Source organism: Quercus robur, chromosome 5 (assembly GCF_932294415.1).
Source record: "Quercus robur chromosome 5, dhQueRobu3.1, whole genome shotgun sequence".
Classification (NCBI taxonomy): Eukaryota; Viridiplantae; Streptophyta; class Magnoliopsida; order Fagales; family Fagaceae; genus Quercus; species Quercus robur.
Genome location: NC_065538.1, coordinates 23601296 through 23617153, shown reverse-complemented (window position 1 = coordinate 23617153; position 15858 = coordinate 23601296). Strand labels below are relative to the sequence as shown.

At 33.4% G+C, this 15858-nt stretch overlaps 1 protein-coding gene across 1 annotated transcript; it reads left to right on the top strand.

Annotated features, from left to right (window-relative positions):
• Positions 1-10488: 10488 nt before the first annotated feature.
• Positions 10489-13806, top strand: LOC126725553 (putative receptor-like protein kinase At3g47110). The gene is made up of 2 exons (XM_050430333.1): positions 10489-13281; positions 13408-13806. Exon 1 carries the CDS (start codon positions 10596-10598, stop codon positions 12201-12203), a length of 1608 nt encoding a protein of 535 aa, XP_050286290.1. The 5' UTR covers positions 10489-10595; the 3' UTR covers positions 12204-13281; positions 13408-13806.
• The last annotated feature ends 2052 nt before the right edge of the window (positions 13807-15858 follow it).

Genomic DNA, 15858 nt, shown 5'->3' with positions numbered 1-15858 from the left:
ATAAAAGATCATATTTGTCAATTTAAAAGAGGTTAGTTTTGTGTTTATGCACTTGGAGTTTTGCACTAAGTTTTCCTTTCACCGTCAAATTGAAGTAACTCTCAAGACTGGTGATTTAGTCAAAGCTACTCAACAATCAATACAAAATTGCTTCTGTGGAAACCTTCAAAGTAGCCTTTAGTCTGTGGAAACCTTCAAAGTAGTCTTTAGTCTTTAGTTAATCCAGAGTTAGAGATTCTGACTGAGTTAGAGCTGCGAGTGGTCTTGACTATAAGGGTCATTTGGTTAATCATGATATTACATTACACCGTAATATATTACATTATTATAATTTTACATTAATGTAATTTCAATACAAGAATACAACATCACATTGTTTAGGAAGGTAATGTGATTAAGGTAATATGATATATTTTGTAATTTTAGATTATAATGTTAGAAAAAATAAAAGAAACCAAAATTTTTAATGTCATATCATTGTAATGTGTATCACATCAATTACACATCACAACGAACCAAACGCCCCTAGTCACAGTAGAGATAGCAACTATAATTAGTTAGTTTTGTTGTATAAACTTCTATTTAATATTTTTACCCATGGATTTGTTTCTTAGAGGGTTGGTGGTAATTAAGCTTCTAAAGATTTTTTTCCACATGGTTCTTTCTTCGTAACCATATTCTTTTGTCATTTACCCTCCAATTATATTTGTTTAGTGATATTAGATTGTGCTATGTTTGACCGTGAATGGATCAAACAAACATAATTGGTTGATTAATCAAATTCAGCATAAATTTTGGGTAGTTGCATTGCAACCGGGTCTAAATTTCCAACTAAAAAAATAAGAAAAAAATAATAATAAGAACAACATCCATCTCCTTTAATTCTTCTTAAATTAAAAAAAAAAATTGTTGAAAATTCTGAACTCAAATAAGGTATTCAATCCCATCTACCACTTGAAATACAATCAAGCTGCTTAGTGCGCATTAGGGTACTTTATTATAAGCCAACATTTTTTCTTACTATTTACATGTCTCATGTGAGTCTTCTACTTATTTTATTTAGCTTTTAACTTTTATTTATAGTACTTTAGCACCAAAAAATAAATAAATAAATAAATAATAAATATTATTCCCAAACAGATACTTCATAATTATTAAGAGAAGATTCCAAACAAGAAATCTTGTTTCAACCTTAACTAAAATTTTCCATGTTATTAATATTATTAAAAGAAGATAAACGATAAATTGTCCCAACTTCTTGCCGATATATTGTTTCATCTTATTTAGAAATTTTGTAAATAACTTCCTCCATTACTATATTTAGAGTTGACAATTCTACAATCTCCGCTCCTTTTCCATTATGTCAGAGAAAATGGGCTTTTGCCCTTTTTTTTAAAAAAAAATCTAGCATTTTGCCACATTTCCCAAATTAATTAGGGAAATGCCTCTGTTTTGAAACTCGATTTTCAAAAAATAGAGTTTTAATTTAAAATTCAATTTTTGGATAATCGAGTTATAACAAACTGAAAATTAAAAAAAAAAAAAAAATTTCTAGAGCCCTATAGTGGCGTTTTAAGGAGCCCTATATTAGCGTTTTAAGGACCCTATAGTGGCGTTTTGATACTTAAGCTCCTTGTAGGGGTGTGCAAAAAACCGACGAATCAAAAAAACTGCTTCAAACCAACCGAACCGGTGCAAAAATTTCGGTTTGGTTTTCGGTTGCAGATTTGAATGCACCAAAATGAACCGAAATATATTATTATATATTATTATATTATATTTTATATTAAATATATAATATAAAGTTTGTAAACATGGGCTTGCCCTTGCCAATATTACTCAAGCCCACTGCCCATTAGATAAGTTAGATTAACTAACTAAATTAAACAATTTAAACTAATTAAGTTAAACAAAAACTAATTGAAAATAAATAAAATAAAAACCCTACCTACCCCACTTTCATTTACACGGCATCTCCCTTATCTCCCTCACGCCTCAATCTCCCTCTCTCACAGACTCACACAAAGCTTCCATCACTCCCTCTCACACACACCAGCCTCCATCAGTCAACATCTGCCACCGGCCTCCACACTCCGACCTCCACACACCGGCGTCCACAGCTACTCCACATCTCCCTCATCTCCCTCACGCCTCCATCTCCCTCATCTCCCTCACGCCTCACGCCTCCATCACTCTCTCTCACAGACTCACACAAAGCTTCCATCACTCCATCTCACACACACCAGCCTCCATTAGTCGACATCTGCCACCGACCTCCACACTCCGGCCTCCACACGTCGGCGTCCACAGCTACTCCACATACCCCACAGCCCACACGTATTCACTGTCACGCCTCACAACCTCCACTCCACACAAATCTGCCTCTGCTGCCACCTCCACATGCCGGCCTTCACACACCGGCCTCCCCACGCGACTTGATCTTTTCATTCTCACGGTGACCACTGATAACGCCTTAAAATGTATACTTGTTATATATTTATATGAGCGTTATCTCCTTATTATTATGCTTAATTTGTATAATTAAGCCATGATTTGCATTAGTCTCTATTATTTATCTTTACATAATTTCTTGAATAAAATGCTATTCATTGTGTATAATTTTTTACTTTCAGAAAATTATGTGAGAAAGATGAGTTTACAGGAATTTGTGAGAGAATGGAGGCCAAACTAGAATTAAAGTGGAGCTAAAGGACCATGCTTAAATGTCTAAGGAGGTGCAGCTGGAGTGCTTGGATCGTCTACCATGATTGAAAGCTTCAAATAAGGAAAGAAATCAAAGAAGCAGAATCTGAAAAGGAAAAATCTGATTTGAGTACTGATCAGTATTTTGGATGTATCTCTTTCCTCAAAAATCCAATTGATACAAGGCCAGATGGGTTGGAACCGTGACTTAAATATCTACAACTTTCCAGTTTTGAGTTTTTCGAAATTCTCAATTTTTGAAGGCCGAAATTAACTCACAAGTTACCGCTGTAAACCTGGACGGAAATTAAAATAGTAAATGTTTTATTTTCTTTGGACACTTAGACATTAGGGTTTTGAAGGGAGGCTGTGGAGAACGAATTTTGGAGAGAAAACCTTGTATTTTTCTTTCTCTAATGGCAGTCTAAACTCTTTGCTAGGGTTAGGGGTTATGTTTCTTCTATACGGTATGAATATTTAATGTGATTCTTTCTAGAATTTTATCAACGACATATTTGATTATTCAATTAGATTTCTTTTGATGTATTAGTTCTTCCATGCTTTCAATAAGTTCAATCATGTTTTTCTTATTGTTTAGATGAATTTCTAATAGTTTCAAATAGAAATCAGGAATTAAAGTGAATGAGTTTTTCTGAAAACTTTTCTAACCGCATTATCAATCGAGGTTATCATGCGTTCTTGAATTGTCTCAGTTCAACCGAATCATAAGTTTTTAATCGTATAAGAACAATCAATTATGAAATAGATATTTTCTTAAATCACAAAGAATTTCATATCGATATAGGGAAACATCCTGATGCCCTAGTATTTACATTATTGATTAAAATCAGTTTTTATTATTATTCTTGTTAACAATCACCAAGCAAAAGTATTTTTCTTCTTCACTCAAATTGTTATTTAATTATATTGTCTTTGAATTTAGCCTGCTCCTTGTGGTTCGACCTCGGTACTTCGAGAAATATATTGCTACAATCTCCTGCACTTGGGAGTGAGCAAGCAATCACCTCTCTTTTTAATTTCTTGATAACCCTCTCTCTTTTTTGTATTTTGGGTTTTGTTTAAAGTTTAATATTAAATCAATGCTATTTTCTGTGAATCTGTGATTGTGATTTTGAGTTGTTATTTTCTTATTGAAAAATCGATAACCCCATGTGATGTTGAGTTGTTTTTTTTTTCTTTTTGTGACTGTGAGTCTGTGATGTGGATTGAAATCGAAAACCGACTGAAATCGACCGAAACCGAAATACAACCGAAACCGACGGTTTTTCAACTATTTCGGTCGGTTTTGGTTGGAAATTTCACAAATCGAAAATTTCGGTTTCGGTTGGCCAGATAAAAAAAAAAACGACCGAACCGAACCGATTACAGCCCTAGCTCCATGAACTCGAGTTCCATGCAAGTTTTTTTTTTTTTAGTTTGATCGCCTCATACCTATAGTGGCGTTTTAAGGAGCCCTATAGTGATGTTGAAACTCAATTTTGAAAAAATCGAGTTTCAAAACAGGGGCATTTCCCTAATTAGTTTGGGAAATTGAGCAAAATGCTGGATTTTTTGCGGGAAAGGGGAAAATGCCAATTTTCTCCCTATTATGTCTTTCCGTCTAAATATTGGATAAAGATGCTAAAAAGAATAAAGCTATAATTAAGAAATCCAAACCTGAGTTAAAAAAAAAATACAAATCATATATAGGGTTGGGTTTAACCTATTTCAAGAAGATCAAAGATTAATAACCATAAAAATTGTAAATGAAAGTGAAAATTGGTGTACATGTTAAGAACATGTGATTCAACAATGGAATTCACAAATATGAATTCAATAACAAGTTATTGAGTGATGTAACATTGCTAAGACTTGAACCCAACCTTAAAAGACCACATAAAAAACCAAAAACCAAAATCCATTTAATTTTGGCTGTAAAATTTTAAAGAAATATTTTTGAGATATTACTTTCTATGAAAATAAACATGAAATACAAGTACTGCAGGTGTACATATAGGTCGAACAAAACCTAACATGTGACGGCTTCCACCGGAAAAGCCTCCCCTATAAAGTCCTCGAGGTTCTCAAAGAAGCTCCATAATTTCTTATTTTTTAATATAATGAGAAAGTGAAGAGAATAACATTTATCAACTAATTCTCATGATGTATACAACTCTAGGTGGGTCTTATGCATTGAATATCTATACTTTTTCCTTTTTTTGATGAACGAAAAATGGGTAGGGGGCGACTAACGTGGCAATCTTACCTAGACGTGACCATAGTAGCACCCTACCTGCTGGGTCCAGGGCCTTACTGGAGTGCAAGGGGACCGCGGTGAGCCATAGGTTCTTAACCCCACGAGGGACACTAGCGATCTTGGGCTGCTAAGGGAGGTACCCCCAAGCGAGTCCATATTCGAACTCAAACCTGGGACTTCGCACTTAGAACATCTTTGTGCCTCACCCAACACCACTAGACCACACCTCTTGGTGGTAATAACTATACTTGACATACAGGCTACTACAACGATACACATGAATAATTTGCTATCTCTGCAATAGTATTAAGGAAATGGATTGATCCATAAGAATTAGTAATACTGTAATAGTATGGTTTAATCGAATTGTAAAGATGTCTAATCCTATTTACACTTAGAAAAAAAAAGAAAAAGAAAAAAGATGTAGTGTTGTGAAGTCCATAAAAGCAAGATTGATACAAATTTGATAGCACTTTAAACAAATTAAATAGTTGTCACTCAACAGAGAATTATAAAAGAATATTGAGAACAAACAACATTTGGCCTGGTTTGATGTAGGTAGAAAATATTGGGTATCATTTTGAGCTAGAGAACAATCAACGTATGGGAAAAAGAAGAGACAAAAATAGTGGAACGTTAAAAAGGTGAGAAGAGATGGGTTTGCGCAATAGTTGGGATATGGTAAAAGATAGGAAGAGGAAAGAGCAAATTGTTGTGGCACTTAATAATAAGAGTCTTATAAAAAGATTGCAGAGAGAGTCTTTCAAAGTGTGTGCCCTACTTTATGATGCCAGCCCATATTTTGGAGAATGTGGGAAGAAATTAATGTGGAAGGGTCACATTTGGGCTATAATATGTAAGGTAATAAATGGGCTTGGGCTTTTCAAAAGGTTTGATCTAATTTTAACTTAATTTTGTACTACAGCTCATCTTTTAGATAACAATAAAAAAAAAAAAAAAAGTTAATGTGATATTTTAGATAACAGTAAAAAAAAAAAAAAAAACTTAATAGAAAGAGATTAAAAATGCTAAATGAAATATTAGAGTGCCACATGGCAAGAGTTCATGAACTCTCGCATGAGGTCTTTACTTTTATATATACTAATTGCAAACCCACGCCATGTGTGAGAATTAATAATTATTTTGTAGTTATGGTATAATATATAATTTGTTCTCTAAATTCTGTGGAAAATAATTTGTTCTCTCAAAAAATTAAATAATTTCTAAAATTATTTTTCATTTATCTATCCCAAAAAATATATCATTGTTTTTGTGGGGGCCAGCTTATCAGGAAGTATTGTTAAAAGCGGTATTAACTGGGCTCATGGCCTTATCCGAGAACATTAGACCATCCGAGGAGGCCCAAATAAGGCTATGAGTAGAATAAAACTAAGAGAGGAATAGAGGCAATGTGAGATGGGTCCAATAAGTGTTCAAGGACAAAAGTATTCTCGGCAACATGTGTCCGAGGTGAATCTGAGTGCCTTATCATCACGGACTTACTTCGGGGCTACGTCACAGTTGAGGGTAGGACATTGGACCAGGGATAAGGATAAAAAGGCAGACAAATATCTTCAAAGGTTGCGACCTCCGCATTAATTGCCTCTCAACCAACTCTCTAGCCGCATTAATGTGGAAGTGATGCCTGAACAGTGATCAAGCAGCCTTACAGCTATTGATTGATGGTTCCAGGAAGTGTTGGATGGGACAGGAAGGAATCCCCCTAATCTAGCATTCACGTGTGTGGTAAGGATGACACGAAGATTGCAGTATATAACCTAGAAGAATGCACTGAAAAAAGAGGAGATACAATTGAGGTCTTGAAGTAAACCATATGAAACAAATCCCTTAGTTTGTTCCGAAGATAAATTGAATAATCTTGTTTATTTCATATCATCTTGAATCGTTAAGTCTGATTGTCTTTCTTCTGGGATAAATCTAGTTCTTCTACCCACACTATACAAATTTATTGTTTGGGCCGTTAGAGTTTGAGCCCAACCGGGTTTTGGGATCAACACAATTTCAGTCCTTACAGTTTTATTATTTTGATTTGTTTGATTGATATTATTCATTTTTTTTAGGAGGTCCATATTTTGCTAAATTATATTCTTGTGCATTATATTTTCTTAATTTTTTTTTCCTGTACAGCTAAACTGTTTAAGTTTCAAATATGTTATTCAAAATTTTCATTCTCTTAAAAGAGATTATTACATTTATAATTTTTCGTATTGCAGGAGTAGCTTTGAACTATTGATTGGGTTTTGTTTACTTATATAGATACATGAGATTGGAATTGCATATTTCTCAAAAATTCCTAGGAGACTATGTAAAGTTGTGATTTACAACTATTTTGTGTTAGCTTTTATTCCGTGTCAAATTTGCTTGTAATTTTGTTCAATCTTATGTATCCTGTATTTTATGTGGGATTTCTTTGTAAAGGTTGTATGTGAGAGAAAGTTTGAAGACTCAAGGTAAAGTGAAGAGCAAGAAGTTTTTGCGGGTAGCTCGTGAGAAGCCTTCCCGCGAAGTGAAGCATGTGCCCTGCACATAACTGGAATGCGAAGAGTCATGACAGACGGTGACAGCTGGTTTTTGTGAGCGTCTCGCGGGTAAGGCCTTCCAGCGAGATACCCGCGAAACATTCTGTTTTGCCAATTTGTCATATTTGATATTCCAGGTCTCTACACACACTATATATACCCACATTACCCACATACTGAGATGAGTGTTTTTCAAAGAGAAAACCTTAGCCACAGCCTTTGAGAGTAAGAGATTGTTATACCCACAATTCTCTACACCATCCATTGTGATTTTCCTTAACTCCTACCTCTCCATTTCCAAATCCTTGAGAGGTTGATAGCCCAAACACATACCACACACATTCTAAGTGTCAAGTGAGGTTTTAGCATTGCTGAGAAGTATTAGAAGAAGCCAAGCTTTGGTGGATGCAATTGGGCATATTGCGGGATCTGGAAAGCTAGACAAACACGGTTCCGAAAAGCCTTGTTGGAGTAAGAGCTTAGAGGGCTTAGGTGCATTGGGTAGATTAGGCTTGGAGGGTCTCTTGCTATTCGTGTATCCCAACTTATTGTCTAGTGGATCGATTTACCGCTTAGGGGGCGGCGGAGAGATTTTATGCCGAGTACTTCGGTTTCCTCTTCGATAACACATCGGCGTGTTATCTTGTGTTTGCATTCTTCTTCCCTACTCTTTTAACTTTCATTTTACTGGTGTGTTTTGATGAATATGGCTTAGAGTAGTTTTGTGGTTTGTTCGTTCGCATTTACTCTATTCCGCATTTAGTTTAAGTTAGAGTAAAATTAATTTGAGGGTCTAAACAGCTCTTGTGTTTTAACACATAATCGAGCTTTCAGACTATATCGTATTATAAATTTAATATTTAAAATAATATGTAGAAAAAAAAAGTAAACTTTATTTTTGAAATTGAAAACTTCACCTATTAAAATGAAAGAAAATAATTTGTATAACAATGTAAAAAGAACGTGATCTAACCAAAAAAAAAAAAAAAAATTGACTACATACACTTTCACTTATTAAGATTTAATTGCCTTTAACTGGACCTTCATATTGCATTTATTGTTACTACAATTCTGTTCAGCCTCCTCATCCATCACATCATTGGCCATATCATTATTCTTTTTAATATTTATTTTTTACTTTTAATTTTTTGACAATATTAAATATATAAATATACGTTTTACAAATTCATTTTAGGAAGTTTTAACTTTACATATTCATCTATTTTAGTTTTGATATTATAACTAAATAATAAATCAATGAAAAATTAAAACAAAAATATTGTCTATACATATTTATCTTGAGAAGTTTTAATAATTAATAGACACATTCAAATACATAACCAAGATTGTATTTTGATATAAATTCAAAATCTCACTTCCAAAATTACTAAGTATTATGTCAAAAAAATCAAACAAAAGTTACAAGACGGAGAGAGAAGACTTGTGATAGAAATCTAAAAAAAAAAAAAAAAAAAAAATACAATACCAAATCATATTAAACCAAAATAGTATTATAAAAAAAAATACAATGATTCATCAACCTAAAGTAAAGTTGCAAAAAAGAATAAATAATATATATATATATATATATATATAGAGAGAGAGAGAGAGAGAGAGAGAGAGAGAGAGAGAGAGAATAATTACCTTTCTTGGGAGATAAATAGAAAATAAAATGAGAAGAAGAAGCATCAAAATAATAGTCATGAGTCAAACACCAAATTATCCAAGTCATGATTTATAATAAAATAACATTATATTCTTGTAAACTATCTTTATATGCAATAGGATGTTTATCCCATATTGATTATATGTATCTAGTTTTCGCTATTTATAACCATAATCTACAACTATAAAGGTTAGACCATTTTGTAGTTGTACTCTAATTATATAATGTATTATAAACCTGGTTTAAAACACTAGTATTACTATTTTCGTATGTGTTCTAATAAGTATTACTTTTTACTAAAAATAAAAAAGCAATCATAGAAAAGGAAAAAAAAAAAAAAAAAAGATAATAACTTAAAAACTCAAAACATAGAAACAAATTGTATCAACCCAAAGTCGAATTCTAAAGAACACATAAATTCATCAATCTAAAATAGAGATACAAAAAATAAAAATTCACACAAAAATAAAACATGAAAGAGAGAGAGAAAGTAATAACATTTTTCATGTGGGAAAATATGTATAGAATGGGAGAAAGAATCACATATTTATAGAAATAGAATGGGTATAAGAAGAGCCAAAATAAAAGGAAGAGGAAGGGATAGATAAAAAGTGACATTAAGGTTGAGAGTAATGAAGAGATAAAAAGGTAAAAGTGATATTATGGTTGGAAAATAAAATATAAATCTCGAATAAGTCCACACTTGAATTATAAAAAAATCATATATAATTACTTCTTTATTCTTTGTGAAATCTGAATTTTTATTTATTTATTTTAAAAAGTTTTGTGAAATCTGAATCAAAGATAGCTAAAAATTCTATCTTTTAGTCACCATTGCTGACCATTATTCTACTTTCTAGTCACTTGCACGCTGGTCTTGGATTTGTTTACTCTCCAACTCTCTTACTTTTCTAAACCAATACCAGTGTCAACTATGTCAGCAAGTGGCTTGAATAAAATGCCACTTCTTGGCTAGAATAGACGCCAATTTTCTCTTTTTTTAGACTTTTAGTATGTGCTCTCGAATACGACGTGATAGGCGGCTATTTTGGTTAATAAAAAAACAGGTCTAAGGTATGTTTAAATTGAGCTTATTTTTACTGAAATTGAAAATACTGTAGTAAAATAATTTTTAAATATTGTTACTGTTCATAAACAGTACATAAAGTACATAAACCGTAACCGCATTACTCCTAAAACGTGTTAAAAAAAAATAAAATAAAATAAAAGAAAGTAAAACGCAGACTTAAAACGGAAACGCTATGTTCAGTACAAGTCAAACCGCACCTAAAAGTCTGTAGAATAGACGCCTATTTTGTCATCATCAACACACTGGTGTGGTGTATCGTCATGTCCACTGCCTAGACACAACTCAAAACCAGCACATTGGAAATGAAAAAGTAAGGAAGGGGGATCTTCATTTGCAGCAATGAGTCTGAGACTATTGTACTCGATTCACTTCCAAGCCATCCTTCTCTTGTTCATTGTACTGCTGCATATAAATTCAACTCTTGCTGTTTTTGCTGGTAGTATTGGGAATGAGACAGATCGACAGGCACTGTTAGCCTTCAAGACGCAGATAAGTCATGATCCTGAAAACGTTTTTAGCTCTTGGAATGATTCCCTCCACTTCTGCGAATGGGAAGGTGTTACATGCGGCCACAAGCATAGAAGAGTCACTATATTAGATCTTCAGTCCAGAGGTTTGGTGGGTTCCTTGTCTCCATTCATAGGAAACCTTAGTTTCATTAGAGAAATCGTGCTCTTCAACAACACCATTGGTGGCGAAATACCTGATGAAGTTGGTCGTCTATTCAGGTTGGAAGCATTGTTCTTGTATAACAACTCCTTCAATGGGCAAATTCCCGCAAACCTTTCCCACTGCTCCAACCTAAAGTTCCTTAGTGTAGGAAAAAATAATCTGTCCGGTTCAATCCCAGTGGAGCTTACATCTTTGTCAAAGCTGGAGTCGCTTTCTGTTCACATGAACAATCTTAATGGAGAAATCCCACCTTCCATCGGGAACCTTAGCTCTCTACAACGTATATCTGCCCCCTATAATGTCCTGGGAGGACATATTCCAGATTCCATGGGTCAATTAAGAAGCTTAACGTTTCTTGGACTAGGTGACAATAAATTCTCCGGTATGATTCCTCTATCTTTATACAATCTTTCGTCTATTGTGATTTTTGCATTGGCCAACAATGATCTTGGAGGAAGTCTTCCTACAGACTTATTCCTCACCCTTCCTCATCTCCATTGGTTTCAGATTTATGGAAACCAATTTACCGGATCTATTCCAGTCTCATTATCTAATGCTTCAGAGTTGAAAGTCTTTTCAGCTGAATTGAACAATTTTACAGGAAAAGTGTCTGTCAATTTTGGAGGATTACAACGTTTTTTGAAACTTAATATTTATGGAAATAACTTAGGAAGTGGAGATGCTGATGAAATGGATTTCTTTCAATCTCTAGTCAATTGTAGCAGTTTTCAGTATATGGGTCTTGCAGCGAATCAATTCGAAGGTACATTACCTAAAGCTTTGGGCAATCTTTCAACACAGCTTAAATTTTTCTCAATTAGCCAAAATCTTATTTTTGGAGAAATTCCTTCAGGAATTTGTAATCTGGTCAACTTGACCAACTTATATATGGCTGATAACAAATTAACAGGTACAATTCCCAGTGATATTGGTAATCTTCAAAAAGTGCAGCGATTATATCTAGGTGGGAATAGACTTTCAGGAAGGTTACCAATTACCCTTGGAAACCTATCATTGCTAAATTATTTGAGCATAGATAATAACAAATTGCAAGGAACTATCCCTTCAAGTATAGGAAATTGCCAAAATTTGTTGTTAAATCTATCAGAAAATAATCTCACTGGTACCATTCCAAAGCAGCTATTTGCAATTTCCATGCTATCAATTTCACTTAATTTAGCTCAAAACTCTTTTGTTGGATCAGTACCATCAGAGGTCGGCAATCTTGTTCATTTAGTGGAATTAGTGTTATCTGATAATAAGCTTTCTGGTTAAATTCCAAGCAACTTAGGCCACTGCACTAGCCTTCTGTACCTTTACATGGATGGCAATTTCTTTCAAGGAGTAATCCCAACACCCTTGAGTTCTTTGAGAGGTGTTGAAGACATAGATCTTTCTAGGAACAATCTTTCAGGTCAAATTCCAAATTTCTTAGAGGAACTGTCCTTGAAGAATTTGAATTTATCCTTCAATGATTTTCAGGGTGAGGTTTCAACAAAAGGAATTTTCAAAAATGCTAGTGCAGTATCATTTGTTGGCAATAGTAGGCTTTGTGGGGGCATATTAGAATTAAATTTGCCAAGGTGCTTAACAAAGAAGAAAAGGAAGTGGTCTCTTGCACTCACAATGGTGATCTCAGTGGCATGTGTGATTGTTGGAGTAACCATGACCATGATGTCATATTTCTTATTTTATTGGAACAAAAAGAGAGAAAAAGATAACTCTTCAAATTCTTCCTTGAGACAATCACTTTTGAAATTGAGTTACCAAATGCTTCTTAAAGCTACTGATGAGTTCTCTTCGGCAAATTTGATTGGAGTGGGTGTTTTGGCTCAGTGTATAAAGGAACTCTTGGTGAGGATAGATCAATTGTTGCAGTCAAGGTACTTAATCTTCAACGCCGAGGGGCTTCTGAGAGCTTCATCTCTGAGTGTGAAGCCTTGAAAAATATTCGTCACCGGAATCTTGTGAAGATCATAACTTCTTGCTCAAGTATGGATTTTCATGGCAATGATTTTAAAGCTCTAGTTTATGAGTTCATGCCCAATGGAAGTTTAGAAAATTGGTTACATATGGATATTGAAACGGAAACTGGGCAAACAGAGAGAAATTTGAACCTTCTTCAAAGAACAAACATCGCCGTTGATATTGGATGTGCACTAAATTACCTACATCACCATTGCCCAATGACAGTTGTTCACTGTGATTTAAAGCCAAGCAACATTCTTTTTGATTATGATAATGACTGCTCATGTTGGAGACTTTGGGCTTGCGAAATTTCTTTTAGAACTCATGAATCCAAAACAAAGCAGCTCTATTGGAATAAGAGGAACAATTGGTTACACTGCTTCAGGTAACAACAATTTACTAAACTTATTAATCGTAAACATATGTTTTCCCACATTTACCATAATTACTTTTTGAGCTCCCTAATTGTAATGTGATTTTTATTATCTATATCAAATATTTTGAATGGCAGAATATGGTCTAGGAAGTGTTGTGTCAACTAAAGGGGATGTATACAGCTATGGAATCGTTTTGTGAGAGATGATAACAGGAAAGAGACCCACAGATAGTATGTTTAGTGAAGGCCTTAACCTTCACAAATATGCTAGCATGGCCTTGCCTAACTGTGTAATGGAGATTATGGACCCAAAACTTTTAAACAATGATGATGAAGTGACTGGCAATAACAAATGTAGCACTACAAACAGAACGGAAGAGTGTTTGATATCTATGGTCAAAGTTGGAGTGGCATGCTCTATGATGTTGCCACAAGAACGATGGGACATTAGCAAGGTTATCTCTGAGTTGCACTTGGTCAGGAACAATCTGCTTAGTGCTAGGATATAGTGCAACGTTCTTGGCTATATGGAAGGTTAGAAGAATCAAATATTTCACCCTCTTTACATTGGTGTGAAGTTTTTACATATCATGATTTTTCCCCCTTACGGTGTTTTCTATTTACTTATTGCAGAAACAAAACAGCAATGGACGGAAAAACTTGCTCAAGTATGCTTGTGGTTTATTGAAGAGTATTCTATAGGGTTCCTATAGTTGATCCTATCTCTATATTTTAGGTGTGTTTAAATGACTCAAAATTATCTCATTACTATATAATTTCATTTGTAATTAATCGTGATATTTACAGTCAATATTAAGAGAGATAGATATATATATATATATATATATCATTTATATCTTCACTTGATTATCTATTTTTCTTCAAAGCTCAAACTCAAATAATAGCATGTTGATTTTACTGTATTAATAAAATTCACATAGCCATGCTTTGATTACCAAATTTTCAATAACAAAAGTAATCACATAACCATGCTTGACAAGATAGGATAAACAAGTTCACGCATATATAATTTCAAAGATACGTTTCCTAATCAACTTGGTCATGATTTTTCATCTCAAAAAAACTTAGTCATGGTTTTAATAATTTTAATTCTATACTAGGATTCGGCCTCTGATTGTTAAGACAAGATTTACAAAATTATAGAAAAGACGGTTTATTATACAAGATTTTCATGGGAAGCTTCACCACAAGGTTTACATGGTAGGAGCTAGCCAAAGAAGATACATATGTTGTGTCCAACAAAGAATTGGAGTATATTTGCATTACTTGCAAACAATCCCTATTACAATAAAATGCAGTTGATTGACAATTACATTCTGCTTTTGTTTTCAACCATTCTCCTCCTACAAGGTTTCCACATCATACCAATCAATAGCCTCTACGAAAAAATTCCCCTGTTAAAGAAGTTCATTTTCTTCCTTGTCATTCTATATTTAAGTATTAAGAGATACATGAGAAAAACTTATAACAAGGAAGGAAAAAGTGTTAGTCACAACTATGTCATATTGTAAAAGGATTTAATCTAATCAGAATTGAAACCTCTTGTAATTGTTTAAAGCCTAAATCAATCTAGTGTATACTTGATGTGAGACTCAGAAAACACTCATGTTAGATAACAAATGGGCAAATAATGTAACAAATGATTAAAATTAATGAACAAACAAGAAAACTTTAATGGCTAGGAGGCACGATGAAATCACTATCATTAGACAATAATTGCTCCACACACAAATTACTGAAGGATTTTCACAAATTTGTCTTCGAGATACAACCAAGCCTATTAGGTTTTATAAATAGTAATTTTGGAAAGACCCCACCAGATTTCTTGTATTTTTAAAATTTCTTAGTTCACAAGAAAAATTAATCTCGTGTTAATAATCAGAGTTTAAATAATATATATACTATGAAAATTCACAAATAAAAGTATTACTAGTGTTGGAAAACAATTAGAAAAAATCTCCCAATGTTCACAAACATTTAAATTATGTGGTGCAACTCTTAGCAATAAATTTTGTAGAAACTGTAATTCAAAATAATCTCACCTGAAATTAAGTTTTGAGCAAGCACATTAAAACTATCAAACATAATCTTTCACTTGACATTCACTTGATCGACCCAATGTCAGGCTAAAATATGATGAAGTCACACAATTGCATTTTCACTTCCATTAATTTTTGTTGTTTCTTTTCCTTTATCTCTTCTAGAGAATAAAAACACTCTTCCACTTTCAAAGTAGGATTCAAAGAACATTCTTCTACTACAAAAGTAAGATTAAATTTGTATTACAACCTACTTGGATATTCATAATCAAGGACAAAACCTGGAATTTGTCATGGGGGGCCATAATATGAAGAAGAAAAAAAAGATAATTCAAGATTAAGAAATATACTAAAATTTAAAACTAAGTTGTTATGTGATTTTGTGGCATTGGCAAGGAAATTAAATTGCATTTTTGAATTAAATACAACTAACTGCATTCCAAAGCGTAGCATAACAAGTTCATTTTGCACTTTTTTCCATCAATGCTTTTTTCTTATGCAAAAAGACACAAAGAGACAACAAAGG